Source organism: Podarcis raffonei, chromosome 9 (genome assembly GCF_027172205.1).
Source record: "Podarcis raffonei isolate rPodRaf1 chromosome 9, rPodRaf1.pri, whole genome shotgun sequence".
Taxonomy (NCBI): Eukaryota; Metazoa; Chordata; class Lepidosauria; order Squamata; family Lacertidae; genus Podarcis; species Podarcis raffonei.
Window position 1 is genome coordinate 5,028,824 of NC_070610.1, and position 27,863 is coordinate 5,056,686.

Consider the following 27,863-nt stretch of genomic DNA (forward strand, 5'->3'; position numbering starts at 1 on the left):
TCTTCTGGCGAAGGTGTCCCGCGCCGCCTCCGCCTTCCCTCAGCCGCGCAGAGGAGGAGCCGGGCGCTGCGAGGGAGGCGCAAGTCCGCGCACGAGGAGGAGCCGGGCGGGAAGGCGGCGGCGAGGATGGCGGCTCCGGGGGGCTCCCGGCGCCGCGGCGGGAAGAAGCGCCCCTGACGGGACTCGCGCTATGCGCGCAGGTAAGGAAGGCGGCCAGCGGCCTTGCGCTCTGGAGAGCGGAGGCGCCCCGGAGGCTGAGGACCGGCGGCAAGCGCAGCCCGCCCGCTTCCGCGCTGCTCAGCGGCAACGGGGTTGGCTGCGCTCGCAGCAGGTGCTCAGGCCGCCTCTCCCTCGGCGGCGTTTCCCAGGTGCGAGCCCGGAAAGCGGCAGGCCGCGTGTGGAAGCGAGCGCGGGACGGGCGCCGGGCTCCCCTTCCCTCCGGGCGGGCGGGCCTGGTGGACGCGGCGCCCTTGAGCTGCGCGCCATGGCCGCTTGAAGGCGTCTCCTCACACTTGGGAAAGGGCTCCGCCTCGGTCTCTCTTGGCTCGGAGAAGTTTCTTCCGCTTGTGCGAGTTGATAAGGCGAACCTCGCCAGAAAGAAGGCCGAGGGACCGACTAGGGCGGGTGCCCGCCGCGCACACACCTAACAGCAGCTTGAGGTAGAAAATCAAGGCGAAAATCAAACGCCCTGCAACTGCGGTAGATAAATTTTATGAAATAAATAAAAATAAATTATATTGATAGCTCAACTTTTGTGATTTTTTAAAATATATATATTCCAGAAGAAGCATTCATCATCTTCAGTTTGGAGAAATGTGGTTTGATCTTTTTAGGCATCTGTACATAAGCTTGACATTTAAGCGACTGCTGTGTTCTTGACAGGGACAGTATTTGAAGGCTGTGGCGCTGTGGGTAAAACCTCAGCGCCTAGGGCTTGCCGATCGAAAGGTTGGCGGTTCGAATCCCCGCGGCGGGGTGCGCTCCCACTGCTCGGTCCCAGCGCCTGCCAACCTAGCAGTTCAAAAGCACCCCCGGGTGCAAGTAGATAAATAGGGACCGCTTACCAGCGGGAAGGTAAACGGCGTTTCCGTGTGCGGCTCTGGCTCGCCAGATGCAGCTTTGTCACGCTGGCCACGTGACCCGGAAGTGTCTCCGGACAGCGCTGGCCCCTGGCCTCTTGAGTGAGATGGGCGCACAACCCCAGAGTCTGTCAAGACTGGCCCGTACGGGCAGGGGTACCTTTACCTTTACCTTTATGGTACAAAGAAAATGGGTCTCCAGTAGGGAGTACCTTAACATTTGGACTGGATTCCTGACAGCTTCAGCATCCTCCTCATGACCAGAAACCTGCCTAGAGAACTGTCCTCCTGCTTATGGCTTTGCTGTAGAGCCTTGGCTTCTTCCTTTCCTGAGACTTTGGGTGATAGCAAGGAGAAGCCGCCTCTTGCTTGGGCTTACAAATCAAAGAACTGGAAATATTTCCATTAGTAAGTAGCCTTGCTTTGAGAGCTGAGAATTAGCAATCTTGTCACCAGTAACCTGAAAACCAAGCAAAGTCTGCATTGGCTCCTAATAGTTGTGGTTGCTTCTCTTGGTTTTGCCTGGAGAGGCAGGCAAGGTCTTGGAGACATCTGAGGTATGGCCCTTGTTGGCTGGTGGCACCTGGAAAGCCTGCCCAGCCTGGTCAATAGGATAGCAATGCTGCTTTTTAGTGTTGGATATGTGGCTGCTGTTTTGTTGTTCAATCTCTTCTTGGTGAAGAAGAGCATTAAACCAAGATGACTTGAGCAAAGATTGGCTAGTCTAAAATTTGCCATTTGGGCATAAGGTGCTTGTGAGGGTAGTTGGTAGGCAATTTAGAGTACAGTTTTGAAGAAAGCTGCCTTTCTCAAACATGGATTTGTCAAGTCACTACAATCTGACTATTGCAACCTATATAGCCTAAAATATGAAAAAGAATTTGTAATTTACAGCTCTTAAGTTCTGTACATAGAATAGCATATCTGAGGAATGTCTATGAAGTCCCTGCCAGAATCGTATCCCTAGATACCTTTTTAAAAGCAGAAATGAGGTCTTCCAGCTTGTCTGCAGGCCATACCCCATTCTGGCTCTCTGACGTGCCACTGGCCTCTGTTCCAACCCCTCCATTGACTCTCTTGACTGGTGAGCTTTTGGCAGCTGAGAAGCAGGGCCAGTGGAGCTGTGTAGTGCCAAGAACTTGGTTGGAAACAGGGAGTAAATGCAATGTGATAGTGCTCTCCTCTTCCTGCATCTCCAGTTTGCTGCATTTCCTTTGGTTGTGCAGAGAAAGGCACTTTTCCTCAAGCACACAGTGAAGAAGCAAAGAAAGGAAGTCCCTTTTGTAGTGTGAAGTCTGTATGTTTTGGCTCTGACATTGCTGATATGCAACCCTTCATCCAGTACAGCCATATTAGTATTAGTATTAGTATTAGTATTATTTATACCCCACCCATCTGGCTGGATTTCCCCAGCCACTCTGGGCGGCTTGCAGCAAAATATAAAAAATAAAATAAAATTGCAAACATTAAAAACTTCCTGTGACTTCATTACTTGATAAAAGATGACTTGAGTAGCCTGGGGTCCTTAGCAGGTGTGCCCTTTGTCATCCCTGCTTCCTGATATATTTATAGAGCCACTCAGTAGTATTAGATTATGCTACATCTAAATAGTGAGAGATGCATAATGAACTTACTTATGACAGTCTCTTCCACTAACAGATCAGCGTGAGGCAATCCTGAACAAGATATACTTGCTGAGTGAATGTGTTTGCACTGCTTTTCCAACAGTAGCAAATGAATAAATAAATGCAGAGGAGCTTTAAGACTCCAACCCATCATGCAAAAGGTTTTGCTTCTGGGATGTCTTTGTGGTTGAAAGCAGAATGGCATACTAGTACTTGCACAGTCTATAAACATGGATGCAGGATAGTGTGAAATGGGAATAAGCTAGCATATTCTGATGGAAGGCTTCTGTTTGGATAACTGTTGCCTGTTGCCATATCTGTTTTGAAAAAATGAGGTGTGTATGACTACAGGCATAACAGGATTGTGCTTCATTGAAGTGGGAACTGGCATGCGCGAGGTGAGGGGGGAAACCAGTATTTTCCTAGAGGTGAAGAAAAATGTAATTTGGGCAGAAATAGTTTGGAGGTAAGAGTTTAGAAGAAGGAATCTGGTGAGAACTGAATTCTGCCAGAAAATTAATTTTCAAGGAATCTGGGGAAGGTGAATATGTAAAAAGAAAATATTTTTATTACAGGAAATTGTAATTGGGCTTTTATGTATAAGATCTTTGCTGAATCAGTTCAAAATTCATTTGAGTCATCAATACGGATGCTGGAGAATTCCGCTCTAAGTAGAGGCAGATACAGAAATTCCCTGTTTGCATGTTTGATCAATGCTCAGGAATGTACTTCCTTGAAGTGAATGGAATCCACATTCATTCATCCACACTGTTTTAAGTGAAGATTTTATGTAATTAATATTGTAATGTTTGGCTTGTTGCTTTACTTGATGTTTCCTAACACTATTACTGTATCATGAAGCACAACAGAGGTTTAGAAGCATGAGGGGATATGGCTGGACATTAGCTGCTTCATTTACTTTAAAGCAGAATGCACATGGAGGTAAATAACACAAGGTATTGGTTTTTGGCTGACAGAAGGGTTTCTAAAATGTGAGAAAGTCAATGATGTATACAGGTGCCTCTTTGCTTTTCTTATTACATGGAGAAGAATAATCTCTCAATATCTGTGGATTTTATTTGTGATCCTCCATTAAAGTCCTAGCCTCTTTCTCGGCGTGGGAAGAACCATCCTGATTTGACTACCCATATTTGACCACTGTATACTTTTTTAAAAAGTATAATTAAATCTAAAATTTCCTCCCCCTTCCTTGCAGTTTTCTTGACATAACTAAACTTGACCAACCCTGATGCCCAAGTGAGGGAAGTGAGCTAGGATGACAAATTTATAGTGAACTGTGAAATCAAGATATCCCCACTTACCTGGGAGTAGATTAGCTTTACAGTCATAAATGGCTTTGTGGTGAGCAATTAACCGCTTCATTAACTGTGTCTTTAAGGTGTCAGAAGGCTCTTTGCTTCTTTTTCCTCAAAAAGAGTAACAGGGCTACTTTCTGAAAATTCATTAACTTTGAAGGGAGTATGCAGGGAAATAAATTCATTTGTAAATATTGAATTAATATGAGATATGCATGTCTATTGTGTGCTATGTAAAAAAAATCATATGTGTACTGTAAAATATAACACATATACTGCAATTCAAACTGCATATATTTTCGCACACAACAGAACACAGACTTGTACAAAATAAAGCAATTGCAGTGAAATTCAAATACCACATGAAAGTGTAAATGATAATCAGAAGGGTTGAGGCATGTTCATACATCACTCTTCATCAAGCAGCCTTTTCCAGCTGTAGCTCGCCCGGTGTTTCCTCAAGCTCACAAGGAAGATGTGAAGCTAATGATGATATTTCCCTTTTTGTCCTTAGTTTCTGGTATTCAGAGGTATTATGCCTCTGAAAGCAGTAGATTCATTTAGTGTACATGGGTAATAGCTGTTCATTGATACTCTATGAATTTGTCTGATCCTCTTTAAAGCCATTAATATAGTGGTCATTGCCACAGCTTGTGAATTCATTCTATAAGACGTGAGGAGAAATAACATGTGCAGTGTTTTACAAAGTTACATTCATTCCCCTTCCTCTTGCTTCCAGAACCATGGAAAGCTGGGTTGGGGGTGCTGAAGGAAAGAGAATAAATTCAGAGCACAGCATTCTGTGGTGGTGTAGCAAATAAAAGGTATAGGCATTTGGTGTTTGGTGCCCAGGCCTTAGCTCTGCTTTATACTAACTTAGACAAGTTGCCTGTCTCCATCTTAGTCCAGAATTTTAGCAGCAGTCAGTTAAATATCTCTAGGAAGCTTACAAGCAAAGCATGAGAGCAACTGCAGTCTCCTGACTCCTAAGAGGAACTTTGTGTGGGTGAGACTGAGGGGTTGAATAGCTTGGCAGGATAAGTGTGACTTGGAGAAGCCCCACATTTTGGAAGCACCAGCTGCCACTGCATTAAGCGCTGTAGATTGGAATCAGTGTTCCAGCTTTTACAAAATACAGCCCCAGATTATAGATGGATAGGTGATATCCATAAAGTTGGGCAAAGGGTGGCATGAAAAGAACACTCTATTTCTCTGTTTTGGTGTCTGTTGTTAAGCCACCATTTTGGTCATAAACTGGAGTGCCATAGCGTTATCATTGTATAAACTTTCCATGTGGATGTGGAGAAAGAGGTTGTTGTGCCCACAAGTCGGTTAAACTAGTGAATCTTTATATGGTACGGATCCTTGAGACGATAATAAATAATACATGAGACACTACATATGAATTGATTTTTTAAATAGTTTTTTAATTTCAAATACTGAGCAAATACTGAGTTTTTTAATTTCAAATACTGGTGCCAAAGAAGGATAGAACTTTTTTTATGTATGCTACAACAGCAGCAAGAATACTCATCGCAAAGTATTGGAAGACACAAGATCTACCCACCTTGGAAGAATGGCAGATGAAAGTGATAGACTATATGGGACTGGCAGAAATGACCGGCAGAATCCGAGACCAGGGAAAAGAGACGGCGGAAGAAGATTGGAAGAAATTTAGGGACTATCTTAAGAAACATTGTAAAATTATTGAAGGCTAGAACGATGTTGATTCAGAAATTAAGGAGTTAAAAGCTGCAATGATTATGTGATTAAGAAAAGAAAGGTTAAAAAGTACATAGAAATTAGGGAAAGGATTTGCTGAATTGACTTAATTAGAGAATGGAATACAGAAAGGGGAGGTATGAGGAGGTCGGAAAAGTAAGTTTTATGAATATAAGGGAAGGAAATTATACCTGTTTTGTATGTGTGTTCTTTCTTTTTTGGATTGTATGTATTGTTATTGTTTTTGTTTTTACTGTTCTGTTTATTCTGTTTTATATAAATTCTTAAACTTTAATAAATATATTATAAAAAAGAGACTATAATAAATAATACATGAGACACTACATATGAATTGATTTTTTAAATAGTTTTTTAATTTCAAATACTGAGCAACACTGGGCCAACTTTTTGGCAGAAATGTTCCTGGAGATAATACAGCCTTTTGATAAGGGTTTCTGCTCTATTCATGGAGGTTTTACTTGAGGGCTGTAATTGCTAGTTGTTGGGCGAATAGTCCCTTTGTTAGATCATTACGAGAAAGCTAGAGCTTGCAGATTAAATTGTGGATGTATTCTGACTGTGGCAGATGTTGAAAGAGCAAGAAGAACTGGGTGGGGAGGGGCTGGCTCATGTAGAACAGCACCAAGAAATTTTTATATACTTTCACTGAGTAGTAGACATCAATGAGAAACATCTTTTTCATAGGACACCATGTTAAATATAATATACAGACAACGAAACAAGTGAGCAAAGCTTGTAGGTAGAGTGTCAGGAGGGCTAAAGCATAGAATGAGGCTTGGTGTGTGAGAGATGCTCATAAGAAGACTGATTTTTTTACTGTGTTCAAAGCAAGAGAAAGACCAAGGAAATAGTAGCTTTGCTGGAGAAATGTGATACAAGGTGCGTTTTCCGCCCTGGGCTCCTTTGGGAGGAAGGGTGGGGTAGAAATGTAATGAATAAACTAACGAATAATAACTTCTACTTTGCCTCAGTTTTCTCCCACGAGGTTAACCCGGCAAAAATATAGCAAATTGACAAGGGAGAGTGCTGCAGTCCAGGTTGGGTAAAGCAGTATGGGAGCAGCTAGCAGCCTCTCTAAATGAATCCAGGGCTTGACAATTACTCAAGGAACTAAAGCTGTAATCTCAAAAGCCTCTGTCCATTCAAGTTTTCAGAACTGTTAGAGAACAAGAGAAGTAGAGGCAAGCAAATCCCTCCCTCTGCAAAAAGAGGGAAAGAGGACCCAGGCAACTGCTGTGTCAATAGCATAATGTCAATAATGTCAATTGTTGGAAATGTTCTTGCTAATCTGATAACCCCGGTAGTCTTTACTTGGACTTTGTCATTTTAAGGCATTGTGCAACTGTACTCATTATATTGCCTATTTTATGATTTTGTTTTTCACCTTCAAATTTTAATCTGCTGTTATAATTCTTCTCTCTGTTTTATGTACATCATAAAATGAAGTTTTAAAAACTTTGGGGGAAAAAAGAAAGCTGGACTCAGAAAAGTACATGCATTACAAAGAGCTGGCTAGGGTTTCTCAACAATAATTTATGCCTGAGTAACTGTATCTTCTTTTTAAATATAGTTACTAGCCCGAGTAGCTAAGGAGAATGCTGTAGATATGGTACACCTTGTGAAAAGTCTTCTTCCCCACCCATACTATTCTTTATGAGCTGGCAAAATGTGGGCAAGATTGTGCTATTGTTAAGTAAATTTGCAGCTGTTTGGTAAGCTATGGTAAGCTGTTTGGTAAGAGTGCCCATCTGTGCTGAGAATTGACAAGTTGGGTGCCATAGTCTTGGGCTCAGTGGCTTTCAACATAGTTAATAAATGACATGGATGAAGGAGTAGAGGGGATCCTTATCAAATTTGCAAGTGACATCAAACTGGTAGAGCTACCTAACAACCTTAAAGACAGAAACAAGATTTCAGAATTATCATGATGGGATGGAGAACTGCGCCAAAAGTAAAGATTGGTCTAACAGATTATATAAAGTTCTGCATTTGATTAGGCAGAATCAGGTGGATAAATGTTGAATGGAATATACTGAGCTTTATTTACAACAGTGCATGTGGGAAGAGGTTTTAGTACACCACAAGTTAAAGGTGAGTCACCAGGGCAATATGATAGCTAAGAAAGTTAATGTAACTCTGTGCTTCATCAACAGAATTATAGCTACCAGATCTTTAGAAGTAATGGCACCCTTTTATTCTGCTTTGGTCAGATCTCACCTAGAATTCTGTGCCCAAACTGGGTACCATAGTTTAAGACGGATACCAGTGCAGGGGCACTGGAAAGTGTCTGGAGGAGTGTGACAAGGTTGCTGAAGGCCCTGGAAAGATTAAAGGAGTTGTATACATTTGGCCTAAAAAAGAAATGAAGAGGCAATTTGATAGCTATCTTTCAACATTTGAAGGTGTTATGAGTTTAGATGTGTGTGTGTCAATGTGTTAAACTGGGTGTTAGCCCTCTCTAATCCCTGGATCCAGAAATGTTAAAATCTGTTCAAGCCAAGCTTGCTTCCTGGCAAATGATCGCCTGGACCTTAAGGGAGCAAACGATTAAGGGGCTCTGTGCAAGACAGCAAATAGGTGGGGGGTCCCTCCCACAACAGACAAAGCTGAATTTGACATGGAGTTTTGGGGCTGTGATGTGAACTTAGAAATAAAGCAGCAAGCACAAGAGAGTCAGAGAGCAGCGTTTGATGTCTGTTTGAATCCAAGGCTGTGGCGATAGGAGTTAATGCTGCGAGCCCCTCCACTGTAGGCTCAGGTTGTATATGTGTAAATAAACCATATATCATAAAGGCACCACAGTCTCCTCTGTGCCTCATTTCAAAGGAACTGGTTCAAATGTCAGGAGAACAAATTTTGACCAAATATTAGAAAAATCTTCATATGTGTATGAGCATTTTGACAGTGAGACAAAGTGCCCTGGAAAGTTGTGAGCTTTTTGTTTGTTAGGTGGTCAAGCAGCCTTTGGTCATCCACCTTTGAGGTGGATGCAGTACCAGAAAATTACTTGCACTGGCTGGGATTCAGACTAGATTGGCCTTGAAGCCCCTTCCAACCTTGTGATTCTATAGCCTAGAATAGCTTCCCTCAACCTGGTGCCCAGCAGAGATGTTTTAAATATCAGCTCCCGTTAGCCCCCAGTCAACACAGCCAATTGGCCAGGTATAGTGAGAGTTGTTTAGGCTCATCTTCAGCTAGGGAATGAGGGATATTTTCTTTATAATAACCTGCACTGATTTTCTGCAAATCAAGTCTCTTTGCTTTTTCTTGTAGAGAAAATGTTTTGTCCACATAAAGGTTTTAAGATCCAGTTTTAGCACTTCTCAGTATTTTCAGAGTCAGTAACAATCAAGTGCTTCATAGAGATCATTAAGTTCTTGATGGCAGTGAGTATGGAAATTGTGCATCGTGGGAAATGCTAATGATTAATAGGTATATAAATGCCTTAAATAAATAATTGAAAAGAGTAGTGTACAGTATTAGAGAAAATCTTGATTGGGCATTCATATCGTAGAGTGGCTGTTAGCTCTAGAAGAGAAATTAACTCTCAGTGTAGATTAGCTGGTGGGGGATACAATTTTATGGATGTGTGGTTCCCTTTTCTTACTTACTTTAACTCATACGGAGGGGCTTTTCAACTACTAGTTCTCCAGTCACAGGTGGGTAGCTGTGTTGGTCTGCCGTAGTCGAAACAAAATTTAAAAAATCCTTCCAGTAGCACCTTAGAGACCAACTAAGTTAGTTATTGGTATGAGCTTTTGTGTGCATGCAAGGTATCTGAAGAAGTGTGCATGCACACGAAAGCTCATACCAATAACAAACTTAGTTGGTCGCTAAGGTGCTACTGGAAGGAATTTTTTTATTTAGTTCTTCAGTGATTATTTTGGAGGGATTCTGTTGTATATAGGTACTTTGGCTGTTACTACACTTGAAAATCTGTTTTGATGTGATTTGACCTTAGACCTTATCTATGTATCTAATCTTCAAATCCCGCACCAGTGCTGGTTGTTTTTTATGCTGTGAAACTTGTTAATAACAATACAGTGGTACCTCAGGTTACATACGCTTCAGGTTACAGACTCCGCTAACCCAGAAATACCGGTAGTACCTCGGGTTAAGAACTTTGCTTCAGGATGAGAACAGAAATCGTGCTCCGGCTGCGCGGCGGCAGGGGAGGCCCCATTAGCTAAAGTGGTGCTTCAGGTTAAGAACAGTTTCAGGTTAAGAACAGACCTCCAGAACGAATTAAGTTCTTAACCCGAGGTACCACTGTAGAATTTATGAAGAGTTGCTGTTTGGGCATTTTGAAGTAAACTGCTCTTTTGGTAGATTAATTATATTTTGCTATGTTATCATTTGCATGTAAATTGTTATTTCTTTTCTGCACTGATATGTTGAGGACATTTGTGTGACACTTAGAATCATAGAATTGTAGAGTTGGAAGGGTCTGTTGGTGAGAGAGGGGGAATTTAGTTTTAATTAAGTTACTTTATTTTTTACAGTGGTTCCATGCACAGTAAGTCCACAACTTAAACACAATTTACTTGTGTGCATTCAACTTTACATGCTTGGGAAAATTAATAAATAAAAAGGGGGTGGGCACCCAGGAAAAATGACTTTGGCAACCCCACCCGCCAATAAACCCAATGTGTTTTGACTATACACGATTTTGGCTTTAGGCACGATCCCCAGAACATAAACCCCGGGAAAGTTGCAGGCATGCTTTGTTTGTTTATTCAGTGGGGGAAGTATAACAGTGTAATGAAATTGCATTAGCATCCTTAACTCTGCTTCTGTATTTACTTATTATTGGAAACCTAATAATTCATAGGGGAAAGAATATTTCTAACAGGGTATAGCATTAAACCACGGGCATCACCAGGATTTTTGTTGGGGGAGGGCAGGACTTTTGTTAGAGCGGACAGAACTGATGTGATTGGTCAGTTGGTTAAGTATTTCTATTCTTTTACTTGATCTGGGCTACACCCTGCCTTGGCTACACCCATGCATTAAACCAGGGATCAGCAACCTTTTTCAGCCGTGGGCTAGTCCCCCAACCCTCATACCATGTGGTGGGCCGGACTATATTTTGAACGAAAAAAATGAACGAATTCCTGTGCCCCACAAATAACCCAGAGATGCATTTTAAATAAAAGCACACATTCTACTCATGTAAAAACATGCTGATTCCCAGACCGTCCGCGGGCCGGATTTAGAAGGCGATTGGGCCGGATTCGGCCCCCGGGCCTTAGGTTGCCTACCCCTGCATTAAACCCTTGTATGCAGCTAGCTTTCAGTCTTAAGATGGCAATAGAGGGAACTGTTGCAGAGAAGACTGATTAGATCATAATTGTCTCTTGTTAAAAGAGATCGTACAGAGTCACGCAAGGACAGAGAAGCAATGAAGATTGCATTTGGAAATACTGTGTGCATTTCAAGTTCCTTTTTTCATCTTTGGTCAGTTGTCTGTTTTCCGAAGTACATAAATAAACTGGGACTTTCTGCTTTGTCGTTTTTTTAAAATAGACTGCAAACTTCCTGGAATTTCTGACTCGTTTTGACACCAAGCATGTTCTCTGCTACCAGCAGAAGAATTTGTATGCCACTCAGCAGCTGAAAGCACACATCTGCAACTGGAACAATAAACCCACTGAAAGCAAAAATAAAAATAAAAATTTCAAGATGAGTGCCATGTTGTTGTGGTTTTTGATATGTGGCACACACTTAAACATTGTCTACCCAGAAGTAACTCTTATTGAATTAAGTGGGGCTTACTCGGGTGGCGTTGTGGGTTTAACCATAGAGCTTAAGGCTTGCGGATCGGAAGGTCGGCGGTTCGAATCCCTGCGATGGGGTGAGCGCCCATTGTTTGGTCCTGCTCCTGCCAACCTGGCAGTTCGAAAGCATGCCAGTGCAAGTAGATAAATAGGTACCACTCCGGCGCTAAGGTAAACAGCATTTCCGTGCACTGCTCTGGTTCGCCAGAAGTGGCTTAGTCATGCTGGCCACATGACCCGGAAGCTGTACGCTGGCTCCCTTGGCCAATAAAGCGAGATGAGCTCCGCAACCCCAGAGTCAGTCACGACTGGACCTAATGTTTAGGGGGTCCCTTTACCTTTACCTTACTCCCAGGTAGCTGGGCCTGATGGAGGTCATAGGAGTGTGGTGAAGTCATTCTGGTTTTCTCCCCCCTCTCCTCTCTTGCAAAGATATTGTGGAACGTTCAGCATTGCAGTTTTACACCTAAGTTAACTGAAAAGTGTCCGGCTTTGGTTCAGAAGAGGCACGGATTGGATGCCTCTATTTTCATTGAAAGGCTGGAGGGTGTGAGATTCTACTGTACAGTAACTGTACATTACTCAGAAGCAGACCACACTGAATTCCATGGGAATTGCTCCATGATAACTATGCACAGCCTTGTAGCCTGAATTGGTTAGCCTTAAAGGTGCCACTCAGGACTTCTTTACAGGGCCTTCCCATAAACTTCCACTTATGGGAAACAGATTTATTATGGCTAAGGTACCTTGGGTTAGAGTCACCCTCCTCAGATGCTCCATTCTTGGTAATCCATAAAAGCTTATGCAGTAATACATTTTCTAGCCTTTAAAGTGCTACTGGACTATTTCTTGTTTCTGCTGTAAGCTAGGACTAGTGGGCTACCCCTTTGATTGAAAGTGTACTAGAAACCAAAACAAAATGGAGCAGGGTGTGTATTGACTGTGCAGTATGAGGAGGGTGAGTGAAGGAGATTATGGTTTGTTTTAGGCAACCCCTGCCTCCACTGCTTGGTGAGAATGAATGCTGGCTTTTGGTTCTGGGTCCACAGGAAAGACTTCCCTCCCTTGCTTTTTGTTTGCCATCTTTGCTTCCCCCTCCACCCCATCACTGTTCTTGAAACTTTCCTTTTGCTGCTAAATCCTATGCTTGTTTACTCAGAAGTAAGCACTTCATTCATGGAGGCTTGCTCTTTGGTAATGTCTACAGTTGAAATCTCTATATTGGGATGGGGCTGGGGGTATTCTTTATACCTAGGGTGGGAAGTTTATTAGGCCCTTTGTTAACAGTATTCTGTGGCATCTTGTAAGCGCCCGCACTCTGAACTATGCTTGGAAAGAAACCAGAATTCAGTGGAGCTTTTAAGTACAGTGGTACATTGGGTTACAGACGCTTTAGGTTACAGACTCCGCTAACCCAGAAATAGTACCTCGGGTTAAGGACTTTGCTTCAGGATGAGAACAGAAATCGTGCGGCGGCAGCGGGAGGCCCCATTAGCTAAAGTGGTGCTTCAGGTTAAGAACAGTTTCAGGTTAAGAACGGACCTCCGGAACAAATTAAGTTCTTAACCGGAGGTACCACTGTACTGGCAAAATGGTTCTCAGTACTCAATTCCAGTTACTAGTGTGCTGTCTTTGTATGGAGCTAACACAGTTTTACAACACACTGCAGCAGTCTAAGCTAGACTAGTTTCTCTGTTTCCAGAAAATAGATCAGTGTTTGTAGGCTGTATCAAATTAGATAATGCATTACATGTAAAATGGTGTTGGTGTATGTTAATGAAATGATATCTCTAATGTGCTCATTTTGTAAATTTCAGAACAATGACTTCAGAAGAGACATTGTGGCCTGTCCCAATGAAAGCTATTGGAGCACAGAACCTACTGACAATGCCTGGAGGTGTTACCAAGTCAGGATACCTGCACAAAAAAGGAGGAACTCAGTTCCAGCTCTTAAAATGTAAGTTGGAAAACAAGGATGTGCCAACCTCAAATGCTTTCATTCCAAACTGTGATAAAGTATGTGCTTATATTTGTACGGAGGCTATATCTGCACTAGGTCAAAGTGGACTAGACTTAATTTTACTGGCACGCCTTATTTCACTATCTGTTTTTAGTGCAGTAAATGTACACTCATCCCCACATCCTATTGCTGAGCTTTTGTTGCAGCTGTGTAGAATGTGGTTGAGTCGTCAGCCAATGAAGTCTGGTGCAGATGTAACACTAGCTCCCTGCAAAATAGGGTTTGCAAACCAGGTACATGTGTTAGTAGCATGTCCCTTTTCAGGCACAAATGTCCCCTTCCTTTCCCTAGTTGGCCTTATGGCTACTTCTGATACTTACCAGATTCCTGTTTAAGCAGTTTCCAGGGTGGAAAGGAGGGAGGGAGCATATGTTTCAGGGGCAGGTATCTGACTTGCAAAACCATTCACAAGGAGCCAGAATTGTGTTTTCACTAGCTTTTATAAAATACTACTTTGCCCCACGTATGGAGTATTTGGGATGGGAAGGGGGAAGACCGCTGGCATCCCCTAGCATTGTGATAGGCATCTGGAAATGCTATAGATCCGAAGTCCATCAGTGTTGATGTAAGCAAGTACATTTTTTTGGTAATCTAATAATACATGAAGTCCCTTCCCCCCCCCTTCTTTCCATGTCCTTGATATTGGTCCAGGGCCACTGAGGTTTGTGATTATCCATAAGGGATGTATTTACTACTTTAAGAGTAGCACTTCGGCAGCTCCTCAGGGTGCCTTCTCACTGAAGGGCTATAATAGGTAAGTGGAAATATAGTTTATCCTATTGCAGTATTTCACCATGATAGAAATGAAGTTTTTCTCCCTACCTTATGATACTAGAACTCTTGGGGCCATCCAGTGAACGTTGGAAGATTCAGGAGAGTCAAACTACTTTTTCACGTAGCCCATAGCTAAATTATGGAATTTGCTCCCATAAGATGCAGTGAAGGCCATCAGCATTGATGACTTTAAAAGAGCATTAGTCATATTCATGGAGCATCTGTCTATCAATGCATTTTAATTGTTGAATTTGCTTTGGGAGCTGCCTAGAGAGCTTATGGTATGGAGTAGCTATATAATAAATTCAATTAATAATGCATGAATTAGCTTAGCAATACAAGGTTATTTGTGTTCTCACCAGCATGGTTTTATGAATTGTTGTTGTAATTATTTACATATATTTAAGCCTGAATATAGTTCCCACAGTGTGGCTTGTTTTGTATTTGCATTTTGTTTTACGCTTGTGTAGTACTTGCCTATTTCGGAGAATGCTTCATGCTGCTGATGAAGTCGGCTGTAGTCCACAAAGAAGCATGCCATAATAAATGTATTTTAAGGTGGTTGCAAGGCTCTTGGCTGCAACAATTAACATGGCTACCCCTTTGGAAACTATTTCATGTGGTCCTCCTAATTGGTGGAGGTTGTTTCCACCTGTAGTTTAGTAGGGTTACATTTTTATGGCTCTTTTAGACAAAGCAGTACAGATGTTGTGTTGTGCATTGATTTGGTATGTCAATTTTGCTATCTTTATAAACATGATTTTAGCTTAAAAATAATTTCATTGTTACACAGGGTTATGCGGGCAGCAGAAGAAACAACATCAAACAATGTATTTCCTTTCAAGTTGGTTCACATTAGCAAAAAGCATAGGACCTGGTTTTTTTCTGCCGCCTCTGAAGATGAAAGAAAGGTGAAACAAAATTTATTATCTAAATAAGATATTTGAAAGGCAATCAATGCTATGTTCCTAGCCATGTCTACCCGTACTGTAGTGGCAAATTCAGAAGTTTAGGGTCCCTTCATGATAGTCACAGTTATGCCCTCTCACAGCCATAATTATATACTAATAATTGTGAAAAGCAGAGTGATATACTTTTAATTTTTTTCCCCTTTTTACCATTTTAATTATTTATAGGTAAAATAGTAAGGATAGTATTTTTCCTAATGGCCCAGTAAAAAACCAAAAAGCCCTACATTTCAATATTCTACTCCAACAGCAGACCCACTGGGATAAATAACATGATTTTTAAATGTATAGAATAATTGTTTTTTATTATTAATAATTTAATTGTGCTAAAATTATTGTTAATTTTATACTCCTCTTTCATAATTTTTAAATAAATGCCTTTATGCAAGATCTGCTTGTTTTGTATTGATATTGACCCCCCCTCACCCTATGCTCCTTCCCCACAAGCAAGCAAAGGCCTGCAATCCTATTCCCACTTAAAGGTAAAGGTAAAGGGACCCCTGACCATTAGGTCCAGTCGTGACCGACTCTGGGGTTGCGGCGCTCATCTCGCTTTAAAGGCCGAGGGAGCCGGCGTACAGCTTCCGGGTCATGTGGCCAGCAGTAAATACAAAGATACTTAATCCTGAGTAGTCATGTACACCACTGTATTGTATATTAACTATATGGTGAACTTTTAGGGGCTGCCTGGACTTCAGCTACCTATTATGTAGCAGCATTTGCAAAAAATACTTTTAGAGATTACCTTACCTCAAACAAAACCATCTGAGGTGATTGAGGGAAGGGCAAAAGTTGGTCTTTAGAACTACTGAGATTTGAAAGACTAGAAAATGAAACAGAAGCAGGAAGGAAAAGTGCACTAGAGCGGAGGGGAAAGCAGTAGCTCTTTAGGATCCCAGTAGGGTGTCCAAATAACTCACTGATCATTCCCAGTTCTAACTTCACTCATTGGCTAAAAACACTGAAAGATGGGAGTAGCCAGGCTGGCATATGCCACAGAAATTGCTTAGAAGGGTGCCTGCATATTTTTCTTCATCACTTTCCTTCTAGTAGGGTGAGAGGTTTACTACTTCCTTTTTAAAAAATGAAAGCTTAGGGTCTGTGCTGCATTGCAGGCATGGGCCATAGTGCAGTTGTATCATTCGTACTATTAAAAATCTGGCCATGGTGTGAGCTTGGCCCCTGTGAGATTACTCCCCTGTATAAATCTTGTATAATAGTTGCTTTGAAAATACAAATTAGTGAATAGAATGTTACATGCTTCATAGCTGTTTGTGCAGTTATATCTTGGAAACATACCTGTTTCAAAATGCTTGTTGCTTAAAAATCCTACCAAATAATGCATCATTTGTCTTTCAGGACTGGATGGCCTCACTTAGAAGAGAAATAGATCACTACCATGAGAAGAAGGAAACTGTTACTGACTTAAGGTCAGCACATGCTGGCACAGGCATCATGGCAGAAGAATGACAAGGAACTTGCCTTAAGCTGCCTTCCTCAGCCTGGTGCTTTCAGAAGCTTTGGGCCAACTCCTTTTTTCTCAGACCATTGGCCATGCCAGCTGGGGCTGATCTGAGTTGTATTCCAAAACATCTGGAGGGTGCCACACGGGCTACCCCTAAAGTAGGGAGAATAATACATACATACATACATACATACATACATACATACATACATACATACATACCTTTTTTATTATTGGTACCCTGCCCATCTGACTGGGTTGCCCCAGCCACACTGGGCGGCTTCCAACATATATAAAAACATAATAAAACAGTACACATTAAAAAGCTTCCCTATACAGGGCTGCCTTCAGCTGTCTTCTAAAGGTTATATAATTACTCATCTCCTTGACATCTGGTGGGAGGGCGTTCCACAGGGTTGGAGAAGGCTGCTATAAAGTCTAAAATAAGAATGTTGCCTGTTAATACAATATCATTTTGTCAGTAACATAAGATATAAATAGTTTCCCAGTTACTTTGTATTTCCACAATCAATGTGCTCTAGTTTTTCTCTTCCCATAAGTCCAATGTACAAGTGTCATCTCTAAAACTTCTCTCTCTTGCTCTCTCTAGTGATTCTGGTTCAGATGTTGACAGTTTCTATGGCTCAGTAGAACGACCCGTTAATATACACTACTCTCAACATTCAATGGAAAATTCAGGTAAGAAGATAATTTAGAAGTTCCCTTTTCATAAAGGTGATGCAGCTGGTAGACATTTTTCCTCTGGAGTGAGGCAGAGGGAAGAACCTTTCCAGTGGCTGGGCCAGATCCTAGGTTCCCCAACAGGGCTACTTTGACAGGTGGGTTGGCCTGCCCACCATCAATCACCTGACTTCACCTTGGATCTTCCTCTGCAGCACAGCTAGGACTCAAATGGTGCTTTTGCAGTCACTGCTGGTCAGTTGACAGGTGATGACTTCAAGCTCCGCATTATGGAGTTCCCAACATGGAACTCTCTAACACAGCCAATCCCCGCAGGCTTCTTTCACTGGCGATCAGCTGATTGACTGTGGCAGCAAGCCTCTCCTGCCAAGGAACAAACAGGAGCACACGTTAAGTCTCCTGATCATTTGTTGGCAGCCACACTCCTTAGGCACAGCTGCCACCTGTACTTCCACAGACAGCAATGTCTGTGGAAAACCTCCGAAGTGAATGATGCCCTTTGTGGGAAGGCAACCCTATCCAAACCAGGTTTGACTTAACAGCTGTATTCCACCTTTCCAACAACAATGTTGAGCTCAAAGTAATAGCAATAACGTTTTAAATTAGCAACTGTTACAATCACTATAACCATATCAAAAACATGATAGCATATAAATACGGCAGAAAGCAAACCATAAAAACAAACTGTTAATGCACTTTAATATGAACTCATAGTGATTCAAAAAAATATCAGAAATGGCACTAGCTCTGGGGCAGTTGATATATTCTCTCTGGGTAGGGAGAATTCACTTTCCCAGGCAGCAAAGTTTTTCTTAGGTTTTAGTCTCCACTTCTGTTTCACCCTCAAATAAAGAAACTGATCAAATAAAGAAACGATGTTGTTTTTGGAAGGGTGGGGCAACAGGTTCCAAAGAAGATCCAGATTGTCTATATCTTTTCTCCATGCGAGAAGCTTAGGAGCATCCTTTCCACAGTCCCTTTGGACTGGCTTCCTTCTCTCCTCCCAGGTACACAAACCCCAGGCAAAGAGACCTAGAGCTCTTGCCCTTTGGCTCACCCCAGGGAACTTGTACCACTGCCAAGGCATGAACTCTTAAAGGTACATGGAGGGAAAGAGAACAGACAGAGTCCCTAATTAGTAGCAAAGCTCAATATGAATGTATCATGGTTGCCCCTAACATGGTGAACTTCATGTTATGGATCATTAAGAAACAAGTTGAAAATGAAATATCATATCACTGTTATACAAATCTATAGTGAGACCACATTTGGAATACTGTGCCAGCTCACCTGGGAAACAGGTACTATAGAGCTGGAAAAGGTTCAGCCAAAACAATCAAGTAACTAGAGCTTCTATGAGGAAAGGTTGCAAAATCTGGGACGTTTTAAGTTTAGAAAAAGGCAATAAGGCGGTGGTACATGGGAGAAGTGTTCAAGATTATGACTGCTGTGGATAAAGTGAGGAGAGAGAAGCTTTTCTCCATCTCTCATAACACTAGAACCTGGGGTCATCCAATGAAGCTGAATGTTGGGAGACTCAGGGCAGGCAGAAGAAAAGCCATCAAATGGCACATAGTTTAAATTGTGGAATTCTACAAGAAGGGGTGATGGTGGTCACCAATGTGGATGGCTTCAAAAGACCGCTAGGCAAATTCCTGAAGAATAAGGCTATGCTGTACTTCCACTGGTGGAGGATGCATGTTGCTGGCCACCACAAGTCAGGAGAGCACTGTTGTAATTGGCCCCTTGTGGAATTCCAGAGGTATCCAGTTGCCCACTGTGAGAATAAGAATCTGGACTAGATGGGCCTTTGTCTTGATCCAGCAGGGCTTCTCTTCTGTCTTTATGTTGGTTGCTGGCCTTTTAAAGGGGCGCTGCAGTTTTTACCATCCCCAAAGCAAGTTTTGAGAGGCCATGTATAAGGATGTGAGCAGAATGCTACTGGCTTTGTGTCATTTCCAGCCCAATCATGTTTTCCTCTGGCTGGGCAAGCTGCTGCAGAGCCCCTGACATGTACTGTTAAGTAACTTTGCTGTGCTATTTAATGCATTACCTTGCTTTTCAGATTATGACCAGGATGAAGATGATGAATATTTACAGCCAGATAACTCGGATGGTATAAAGTGTGAAGGTATGTGGAACTAGGAAGTTACATCTCCACAGAAACCAGATTGATGATTTGCAGAAATCTGACCAGCTGTGGCCTGTAACTAATTAGTGCAATTTGTTGGTGCAAAGCTTGAAATAAATGAAGAGGATTTATTGGTACTTGGTAAGAGGAGAAAAACCTTGAGGGTTTAATGAAAATAATATCTATAGCAGGAATGGCTAAAGTTACATTCACCATTGGTAAACCATTTGGCACCCACAGCCCAGCAATGAGTGGGTGTGGAAAGTGGGCGTGACTACCCTAGACTTTCACATGTGCACACTTGCATGAACACATAGCTCCTCATTCTCAGTGTATCACCGCCTCCCTGCCTATCAAATGGGCCAATTCCCATACCTATCAGGACACTGGGTTGGGTAGACAGATTTCAAACTCTCTACCTATCCTAGCATTGTCTACTCTAAACTTTTGCTTTTTGCTGCCACTGGTAAAAATCAGGTTAGCATGCCAGAGAAATGTTGATTCCAGTTGGGAGGAAGGCACACAGGAAGAGTCACCTCATGCACCTTCCTCTTTGTGTAAATCATGCTGCACTCAGCCTGCCAAACTGAGGTGAGCTAGGAGAAGTGTGATGTCTCCCTGCTGGTGGGGAGAGGAGTCTACCCTTCTCCATTCCAGCAATGCTATACTTTAAAGGGTGATCTCAAAGGATGAGTGTGTGCATGCAGTTTGTAAGTGATCACCTCTGCAGGTGGCCCTCAGGGTCAAAAAGGGTGCTCACCTCTGTGCTGAAGAAATACATAACTTAAAAAATAATAATAATCCAAATATAAACAAGGAAAAGAAATGATTAACAACAAGAACAATGCAGCTGCAACTTACACTAAGCATATAATGTATACTTACACAGTGGTTCCTTGGTTTTCAAACGTAATCCATTCCAGAAGACTGAGTTCTGAAACTTTTGAAAACTGAAAACTCAGTAGTCGACAGCTAGGCCTCAGGATCTTGCACTCAGCAGAAGCCGCGTGGCATGTTCGACTTCCGAGGTGCGTTTGAAAGCCGAAGCATTTACTTCTGGGTTTATGGCATTCAAAAACTGAAATGTTCGTGAACAGAGACATTCAAAAATCGAGGTACCACTGTATAAGCAATCTCAGTTCCCAGCTACACCTGCCACTCTCTAGGCATGCTGCCTTCTATTGTAAGTAATATATTGAGATAAGCTAGATCCTGCTTCTGAATTAAACTAGGTTTCCCAATTAGTGAATCTCACAACCCTTTTAAAAGAACAAATAACTTTCCAAGTCTCCTCAAATGTGACTTGCAACATCTGTGTTGAAGTCTTGATCACTAAAATCTCAAATTGTACCTCTGTCACTCATTCTTCCCACAAAATATAACTTTGGGATACATCCTGAAGTGTCTTTCCTTGCATACCAGATAATGGTTTGGTAACTGATGAGACTCAAAATGAGCACTTGGACTAGAGGTGTGGTCTGCTGAGTGATGGCCAGATCTGGACCATGCCCCTTCCTTCTTTGTCACTCCCAGGGTCTGTGACTTACTCTGAATTACATACTAAATGGACTGTAATGCCGCTAACTTCTTAAATACCGTTTTTAAAGTGGTTGTTGTCACTTGTTCTAATTTCTGCATCTCTGTCCTCTATTTGTGCCTCATGGCATTTCCTCCTCTCTCCCATCTACAATTTAAATGACCTTTAAATAAATTTGTCAGATTCTCCTCTGAGTAGAAGATACTTCCATTTAAATGACGGGCTTGTTCTGCTTCTTTTTTATACAGATCATGTAGTATCTCCACCAGTGTACCCACCTCCTCCGGTTCCATCGCTGGGAAAAGCTTTCTTTCCAGAGACAAAAGCACACTCGTTCTCCGGCAGGCGTGGTGTGCCGGTGCTTCCAGCGCCCTCCCTGAAGAAAAGCTTAACGGATGTGAGGCCTGAAGTCCTCTTAAGCAGGAGAGGAGAATTCCCCTTTCAGTGCCAAGCAGAGCACGATGTGAGACCCCATCCAGCACGTCATCAAATCACTAACCAGGGTCCACCAGTGCCTCCTATTCCTCTGGCCAAAAAGCCAACCTACCTCACAGAGAGTTGCTCTTCCTCAGGTATACGTCTGCCACTGACCTGCACTTTACGTACTGCTGAAGAGAGTCAGAGGTTTAAAGAGAAAAAACTTCCTGCGCAAGTGCCTCCTTCATTGCCAAGCAGCAAGCCCAAATTACCACAGTATCTTGTGACTCCACTGGTAAATACCCAGGCACCAAGGAAACCTGGACTTTTGACACCAAAAGTACCAGCTAAGCCTCAAGTGCCTTGTGAGAAACCACGTGTGCCTGTTTCTAAACCAGAGAATCCTTTGCCTCCACAGTAAGTTGGAAAACAAATGTGTATTGATCATGTTGGAGAATCTGGTGTTAATTCAATTATGTGGTAGTAATTCATTTACCATTCCCCCAAATCCTTGCCTTGGAATGGAAAGCTGCCAGAGCAGTCTTGCAAACAATTTGCTGAGTTACCAACCTACAAATAATATTCACAGTCTGCTTATAGATAAACTTGTGAATTAAAAAAAAAACTTTTAAAAGCCCCTTATAACATCAGATTTTAGGGGGGGGGGGATGGATTAAAAAACTAAGTTGTCCCAGGAATGTAAAATTTAAAAACACAACTCTGAGAGAAAACATTTGTGAATATTTTTTCTTATTATTTTTTCTGTTGATGTAACAGAGGTGGCAGAAGAACATAATTTTTTTAAGCACCTGATTGCTGCTGCTTCAGATTCTAACAAATGGCAAAATACTGCAGTTTTTCCAGGCTGCTGACTAAACCCCTGTCCTGGTTCCCTGAATTTGATTCCTGATTGATTGGTGACTGTATTTGTGGTCCCCTAATCCTAATTAATGGGACGCGGGTGGCGCTGTGGTCTAAACCACTGAGCCTAGGACTTGCTGATCGGAAGGTTGGCGGTTTGAATCCCCGCGACGGGGTGCGCTCCCGTTGCTTGGTCCCAGCTCCTGCTAACCTAGCAGTTCAAAAGCACGTCAAAGTGCAAGTAGATAAATAGGTACCACTCCGGCGGGAAGGTAAATGGCGTTTCCGTGCGCTGCTCTGGTTTCGCCAGAAGCAGCTTAGTCATGCTGGCCACATGACCCAGAAAAACTGTCTGCGGCTCCCTCGGCCAATAAAGTGAGATGAGCACCGTAACCCCAGAGTCGTTCGCAACTGGACTTAACTGTCAGGGGTCCTTTACCTTTAATGCTAATTAAGCATCTGGAATGGCTTTAGATAGTTAGCTTTCAGACTTGCTCCCAGGTGTTCTAGGGTCCCTTAGAAGTTTTACTGGGAGTTTCTCAATGGAAGATCAACAATGGTGAGCAAAGCGACTTGTCTGCTTTTGCCAATTTTTGCCTGTTGTGTGCAGCCACAAGTGTTACATGTGTATTTATTGGTTGCATTGCGTTATTCAATTCATATGCTTCAGTTATGAAGACTCAGTAGATCTATCCCAGGCTCAGTTCATATGAAGCACTGGGCATATGTGAATTTCCTTACGTAATCTGTTAACGATGTAATATTTCCTTTCTAATTTCAGTTTAGACTCTGCTTCTCCTAGAAGATCTTCTCCAGATGGACAAAGTTTCCGAGTTGCCTCATTTGAGAATCCACTATTGCCTTCAAAATCAGACTTATCTGGAGAAGAGTCCGATGGTGACTATGAAAAGGTAAGGCAGCTCATTCCGTAAGATTGCTCTGCTTTATACAGTCCTATCCTGTTGGCTGGTACCAGAACCCTGATATACCTTGTATTTGGAATTGATGGGCAAATCATCTGATGATCTTTAAACAAGCAGAACGGCTTCATATGTTACTGAGTGGCTACAGCAAAAGCACTTGTAAAGTAGGAGTATACACTAAATTCACATGCAGCTCACCATGACATTGCCTTTGCATCAAAAAAATGCAGTGGTATTATTTATTATTACTTATTAAATTCATATGCCACCCTTCATCTGAAGAGCACAGGCCAGTTTACAGTCTAAAGTTGTTGGACACCCGACTCCCACCGGCCCCAGCCAGGATAGCCAGTGGTCAAGGATGATGGGAGGTGTAGTCCAGAAACATCTGGAAAATCGATGCGGTAGGAATGTTGTAATGTGTGTCACAGTATTCAAGTATGCAGTCCATAGTGTTTGGAAATGTGGGTTTGTACTAGCAGCAAGTAGCAGATTAGGGCAAGAAAGTAATTGCAAGTGTAAGTAGTAGCAAATGGCTTATGACCGCCACTGTTGACCTGAAGGGTATGGCTGGCTAGCCGTCTCTCAGTCCACAGCCTCAAGCCCCTTAAAGATCTAGCTCCAGAAGGTAAGCAGGGAGCCCACCCTTACGCACCCTGGACAATAGATGCTACCAATGCCAACCAAGCCCGGTTGTGAACCGTTGCCACACGATAAGCCCACTCAAGTGGGGTGGGGGAAGGCCAAGCATTTGGTAGATGTATGCAGGATGTTGATTCCGTAAGTGGTTGCAGACAAAGTCTCACGTTGATTACAGTCCTAAGAGACACGGAGGAAGGACAGAGTTTGGCAGCAGCAGCCCCAAGTCCATGCTTGGTGGCAACTCACCCTCCCGCAAGCCTGGCACAAAGAGGGCACTCTGCCAGGCTTTTATTGAGTGCTGAGTCAAGGTGGCGCTGTGGGTAAAAGCCTCAGTGCTTAGGACTTGCCGATCGAAAGGTTGGCGGTTCGAATCCCCGTGGTGGGGTGCGCTCCCGTTGCTCGGTCCCAGCGCCTGCCAACCTAGCAGTTCGAAAGCACCTCCGGGTGCAAGTAGATAAATAGGGACCGCTTACTAGCGGGAAGGTAAACGGCGTTCCGTGTGCTGCGCTGGCTCGCCAGATGCAGCTTGTCACGCTGGCCACGTGACCCGGAAGTGTCTGCGGACAGCGCTGGCTCCCGGCCTATAGAGTGAGATGAGCGCACAACCCTAGAGTCTAGCAAGACTGGCCCGAACGGGCAGGGGTACCTTTACCTTTACCTTTTTAAGTCAGTTACAGAATTGTTGGTATTGCAGCATCTGCCTTTTATTATTTTGGGGCAGTATTCTGCATTTCCTGTAATTTGGCATTGAAGACATATAGTAATAAAAACTTGCGTTGATGAAGTGCCAGCCAACTCATAATTCAACTCTCATAATGTTGCCCTGATATCACATATGCTTCCCTATGTGTGTGATTTGGGCTTGATCCACAGATGGGTGTGGTCACATGTGATCATAAAGTTGCTTTTGATAGGCATTTACCTATTGTACTCTTTTTATTCTTTTGGCTTGACAACCCTTTTTTTCATACAGGTTGAGCTGCCTAATTCAGTATTTGTGAACACCTCTGAATCCCTTGAAGTTGAAAGGTAAAATACATTTATTACAAGCCGTTGTGGTATGTCAATATTTCCTAGTGCTTGCTGCAAAAATCAGTCAGAAAAAGGGATGGAAAACTGAGGGGAAATAGCTGCTGGCAAAGGGCTGAAAACCAGAATTCTGGGCAGTTGATACGTACTGATATGTACTATTGTAGTATTGATTATTGGGTGCCGAGAGCTTTGAAGATGGGATCCTGTGGCAATTTATGAGTAGGTTAGGTTGCTCTCATTGATGTGCAGTATGTATCTGTTTCCCATAATGGGTATGTTGTGGTTTCCTCAAATATCCGTGTTCTGAATGGCTATGCAAATCTTTAACCTGTTCTGAAAATGAGTGCTGTTGCTGAAAATTCATTTGGCAGGTTTGTTGTAATTGCCATATTGAAGCTTGTTTTTGTTGTTTCGAAAAAGTAATAATTCAGTATTTTCCTACAATTTTAGGATGTTCAGATCAGAAAATCCCACAGGACACCCGAAAAGTGGATTATTCTGTATTAGGAATTCATCCACAAATCCTGGCAAGGTAAAAAACCAAATTGTAATAATTTTGTTCGCAATATACCAACTGGAAAGACGTTTGGGACATGGTTGGTGTTGTAAGGTGTTTATCTTGATTTTTTCCTCCTCCTTTAAGGTATTGGTTGTATGGGATGAATCTATTGGGAAAGTGAGAAACTACAGAATCTTTCAACAGGTGGGTAAAAACATGGTTTGCAACTATTCCCTTCTATTTTATGTGTTTGATTAAAATATTATTCACTGTGCTTCTAAACTAATCTTCCTCCACAGAGTTTGGATTACAGTGGTACCTTGGTTTTCAAACGTAATCCATTCTGGAAGACCGTTGGACTTCCGAAACGTTTGAAAACTGAAGCATGCATTTCTGGAAGCATTTACATCCAAAAAACTCAATATGGAAGCCATGTGGCACGTTTGGCTTCCAAAAAGTGTTCGAAAACCGAAACGTTTGACTTCTAAGCCGCTCGAAAACCAAGGTACCACTGTATAAGGAGATGTAGAAGGGCCTCATTTGATTTTTCAGATTTAGGTCTTCGTATGTTTGAAGGGAAAGGGACGTGGGTGGCGCTGTGGTCTAAACCACTGAGCCTCTTGGGCTTGCTGATCAGAAGGTTGGCAGTTCGAATCTTGGGCTTGCCGATCAGAAGGTCAGTGGTTCAAATCCCCGCGTCCTGTTGCTCAGTCCCAGCTCCTGCCAACCTAGCAGTTCAAAAGCATGCCAAAAAGTACAAGTAGATAAATAGGTACTGCTCTGGTGGGAAGATAAACGGCGTTTCCATGCACTGCTTTGGTTTCGGTGTTCCGTTGCACCAGAAGCAGCTTAGTCATGCTGGCCACATGACCTGGAAAAACTGTCTGCGGACAAACGCCGGCTTCCTTGGCCTGTAAAGCAAGATGAACGCCGCAACCCCAGAGTTGTCTGCGACTGGACTTAACTTTAAGGGGTCCTTTACCTTTTTTTATGTTTGAAGGGAGGAAATACAGTATTCTGATCTGAACATTAACCAGAATTAGGCTTGCGAACATTATGGAGTGTAGCCAATTAGTTATGTTTTGCAGTATGTCAGAGTTGCTCTGAGTTGTATGTCTGTTGTATTGTCATGGAATGTTCATGCGGTGGTCAGTGACTTCAGATGTCCATTTTACTTCCGCAACAGGACTCAAAGTTTTACCTGGAGGCAGATGTTGTGTTTCTAAGCCTTGGAAGTCTGGTTGAGCACTACGGCAGCCATGTCTTGCCCAGCCACCGTAATCTGGTCCTCAAATTTCCTTACGGCTATTCTGGACCCAGGTGACAGACCTACCTAATACACTCTCGCTCTAACACCAAGCACAGTTATGGAATCCTAGGACACAACTGTTGACCTTCCTAATTAATGAATGGTTATAGACTGATATCCCCTCCCCCTGTGCTTTTCATAAAGAGCCTGGACGAATTTCAGAAGAGGGCTGAACACACCTCCTAACTTGAATGGGTCATATGGACAACTAACAGAGCTACTAAGAGACATGTCTAGAAGCAAAGTGCTAATGGCTTCTTGCTATGTGTTTTCCTGGCTGGTTTTTGACTCATCACTGGTGCTTGACAAAGTTTTAAAATAGTTTATAATTTAGCTGTAAATAACACAAAACTGCACCATAATACAAACCATGCATGAATGTGCTTTGTCACTTTTGCTTTGTCACAATTGTGATATTTTAAGGGCATTTGGACCCCCTAGGCCTCTAGACCCTCATAATAATGGTCAAAGTAAGCACCAGTCTCTCTCACTCTTACACGCATCACACAATATTGTTGTATTTTGCTCTGCTTAATGAGTTACAAAGCACCTCTGTGCAAGGGTAACTGTGTGAAAATTCAGCTGATGCCAAATTGTAATTTTGGAAAAATCTACCAGGAATATTGACGTATATGCACTTTTTGATATTATCACCAAATAGTTAAGTTAAAGAAATGTGTTGACCATATGATTAACCATAAGTATTAACCCAATGAATAAATAGAATGGCAACTTGTTTTTAACATGCAAATTAATGTGAAAAATAAGGGTTTTTAATGTCCTATATTTCATTATTTTTATATTGTAAGAACTATACCAACGAATTATGGCTCTTATGAAAGAAGAACTCTACTGAACAGGGTTTATATAAAGATTTCTCAATCTGTGATTTGTATTGATACATCTGTGGTGTTCCTGTATAATTATTTTGTTCAATATTAAGTCAACAGTGCTATACTACATATTTCACAATGTATTCATTAGAATTTAGCTATGCAAGAGACATGTGTGCCATGTATGTCTTGAAGGCAAGGCATTTCTGT

General features: G+C 42.4%; 2 protein-coding genes across 6 annotated transcripts in view; one reads left to right on the forward strand and one right to left on the reverse strand.

The window, feature by feature from the left end:
- Positions 1–585, reverse strand: part of PPP2R2C (protein phosphatase 2 regulatory subunit Bgamma) — a 44,073-nt gene extending 43,488 nt beyond the window's left edge. Inside the window, exon 1 of the mRNA XM_053402811.1 lies at positions 511–585. The gene's annotated coding sequence lies outside the window, so the exon portion shown is untranslated. The remainder of the gene's footprint in view (positions 1–510) is intronic.
- SH3BP2 (SH3 domain binding protein 2) lies at positions 96–27,707 on the forward strand. 5 transcript variants are annotated; one of them, XM_053402806.1, is made up of 15 exons: positions 1,357–1,487; positions 4,760–4,844; positions 7,974–8,165; positions 13,358–13,497; positions 14,212–14,314; positions 15,128–15,245; positions 16,662–16,732; positions 17,378–17,466; positions 19,535–19,600; positions 21,386–21,971; positions 23,197–23,326; positions 24,954–25,009; positions 25,463–25,544; positions 25,656–25,715; positions 26,698–27,707. In XM_053402806.1, exons 4-15 carry the CDS (start codon positions 13,362–13,364, stop codon positions 26,833–26,835), a joined length of 1,635 nt encoding a protein of 544 aa, XP_053258781.1. In that variant the 5' UTR covers positions 1,357–1,487; positions 4,760–4,844; positions 7,974–8,165; positions 13,358–13,361; the 3' UTR covers positions 26,836–27,707. The 5 variants fall into 5 exon arrangements, with proteins under 5 accessions (XP_053258779.1, XP_053258781.1, XP_053258782.1 ...); XM_053402807.1 differs by lacking the exon at positions 7,974–8,165; XM_053402804.1 differs by lacking the exons at positions 1,357–1,487; positions 4,760–4,844; positions 7,974–8,165 and adding an exon at positions 96–200.
- The last annotated feature ends 156 nt before the right edge of the window (positions 27,708–27,863 follow it).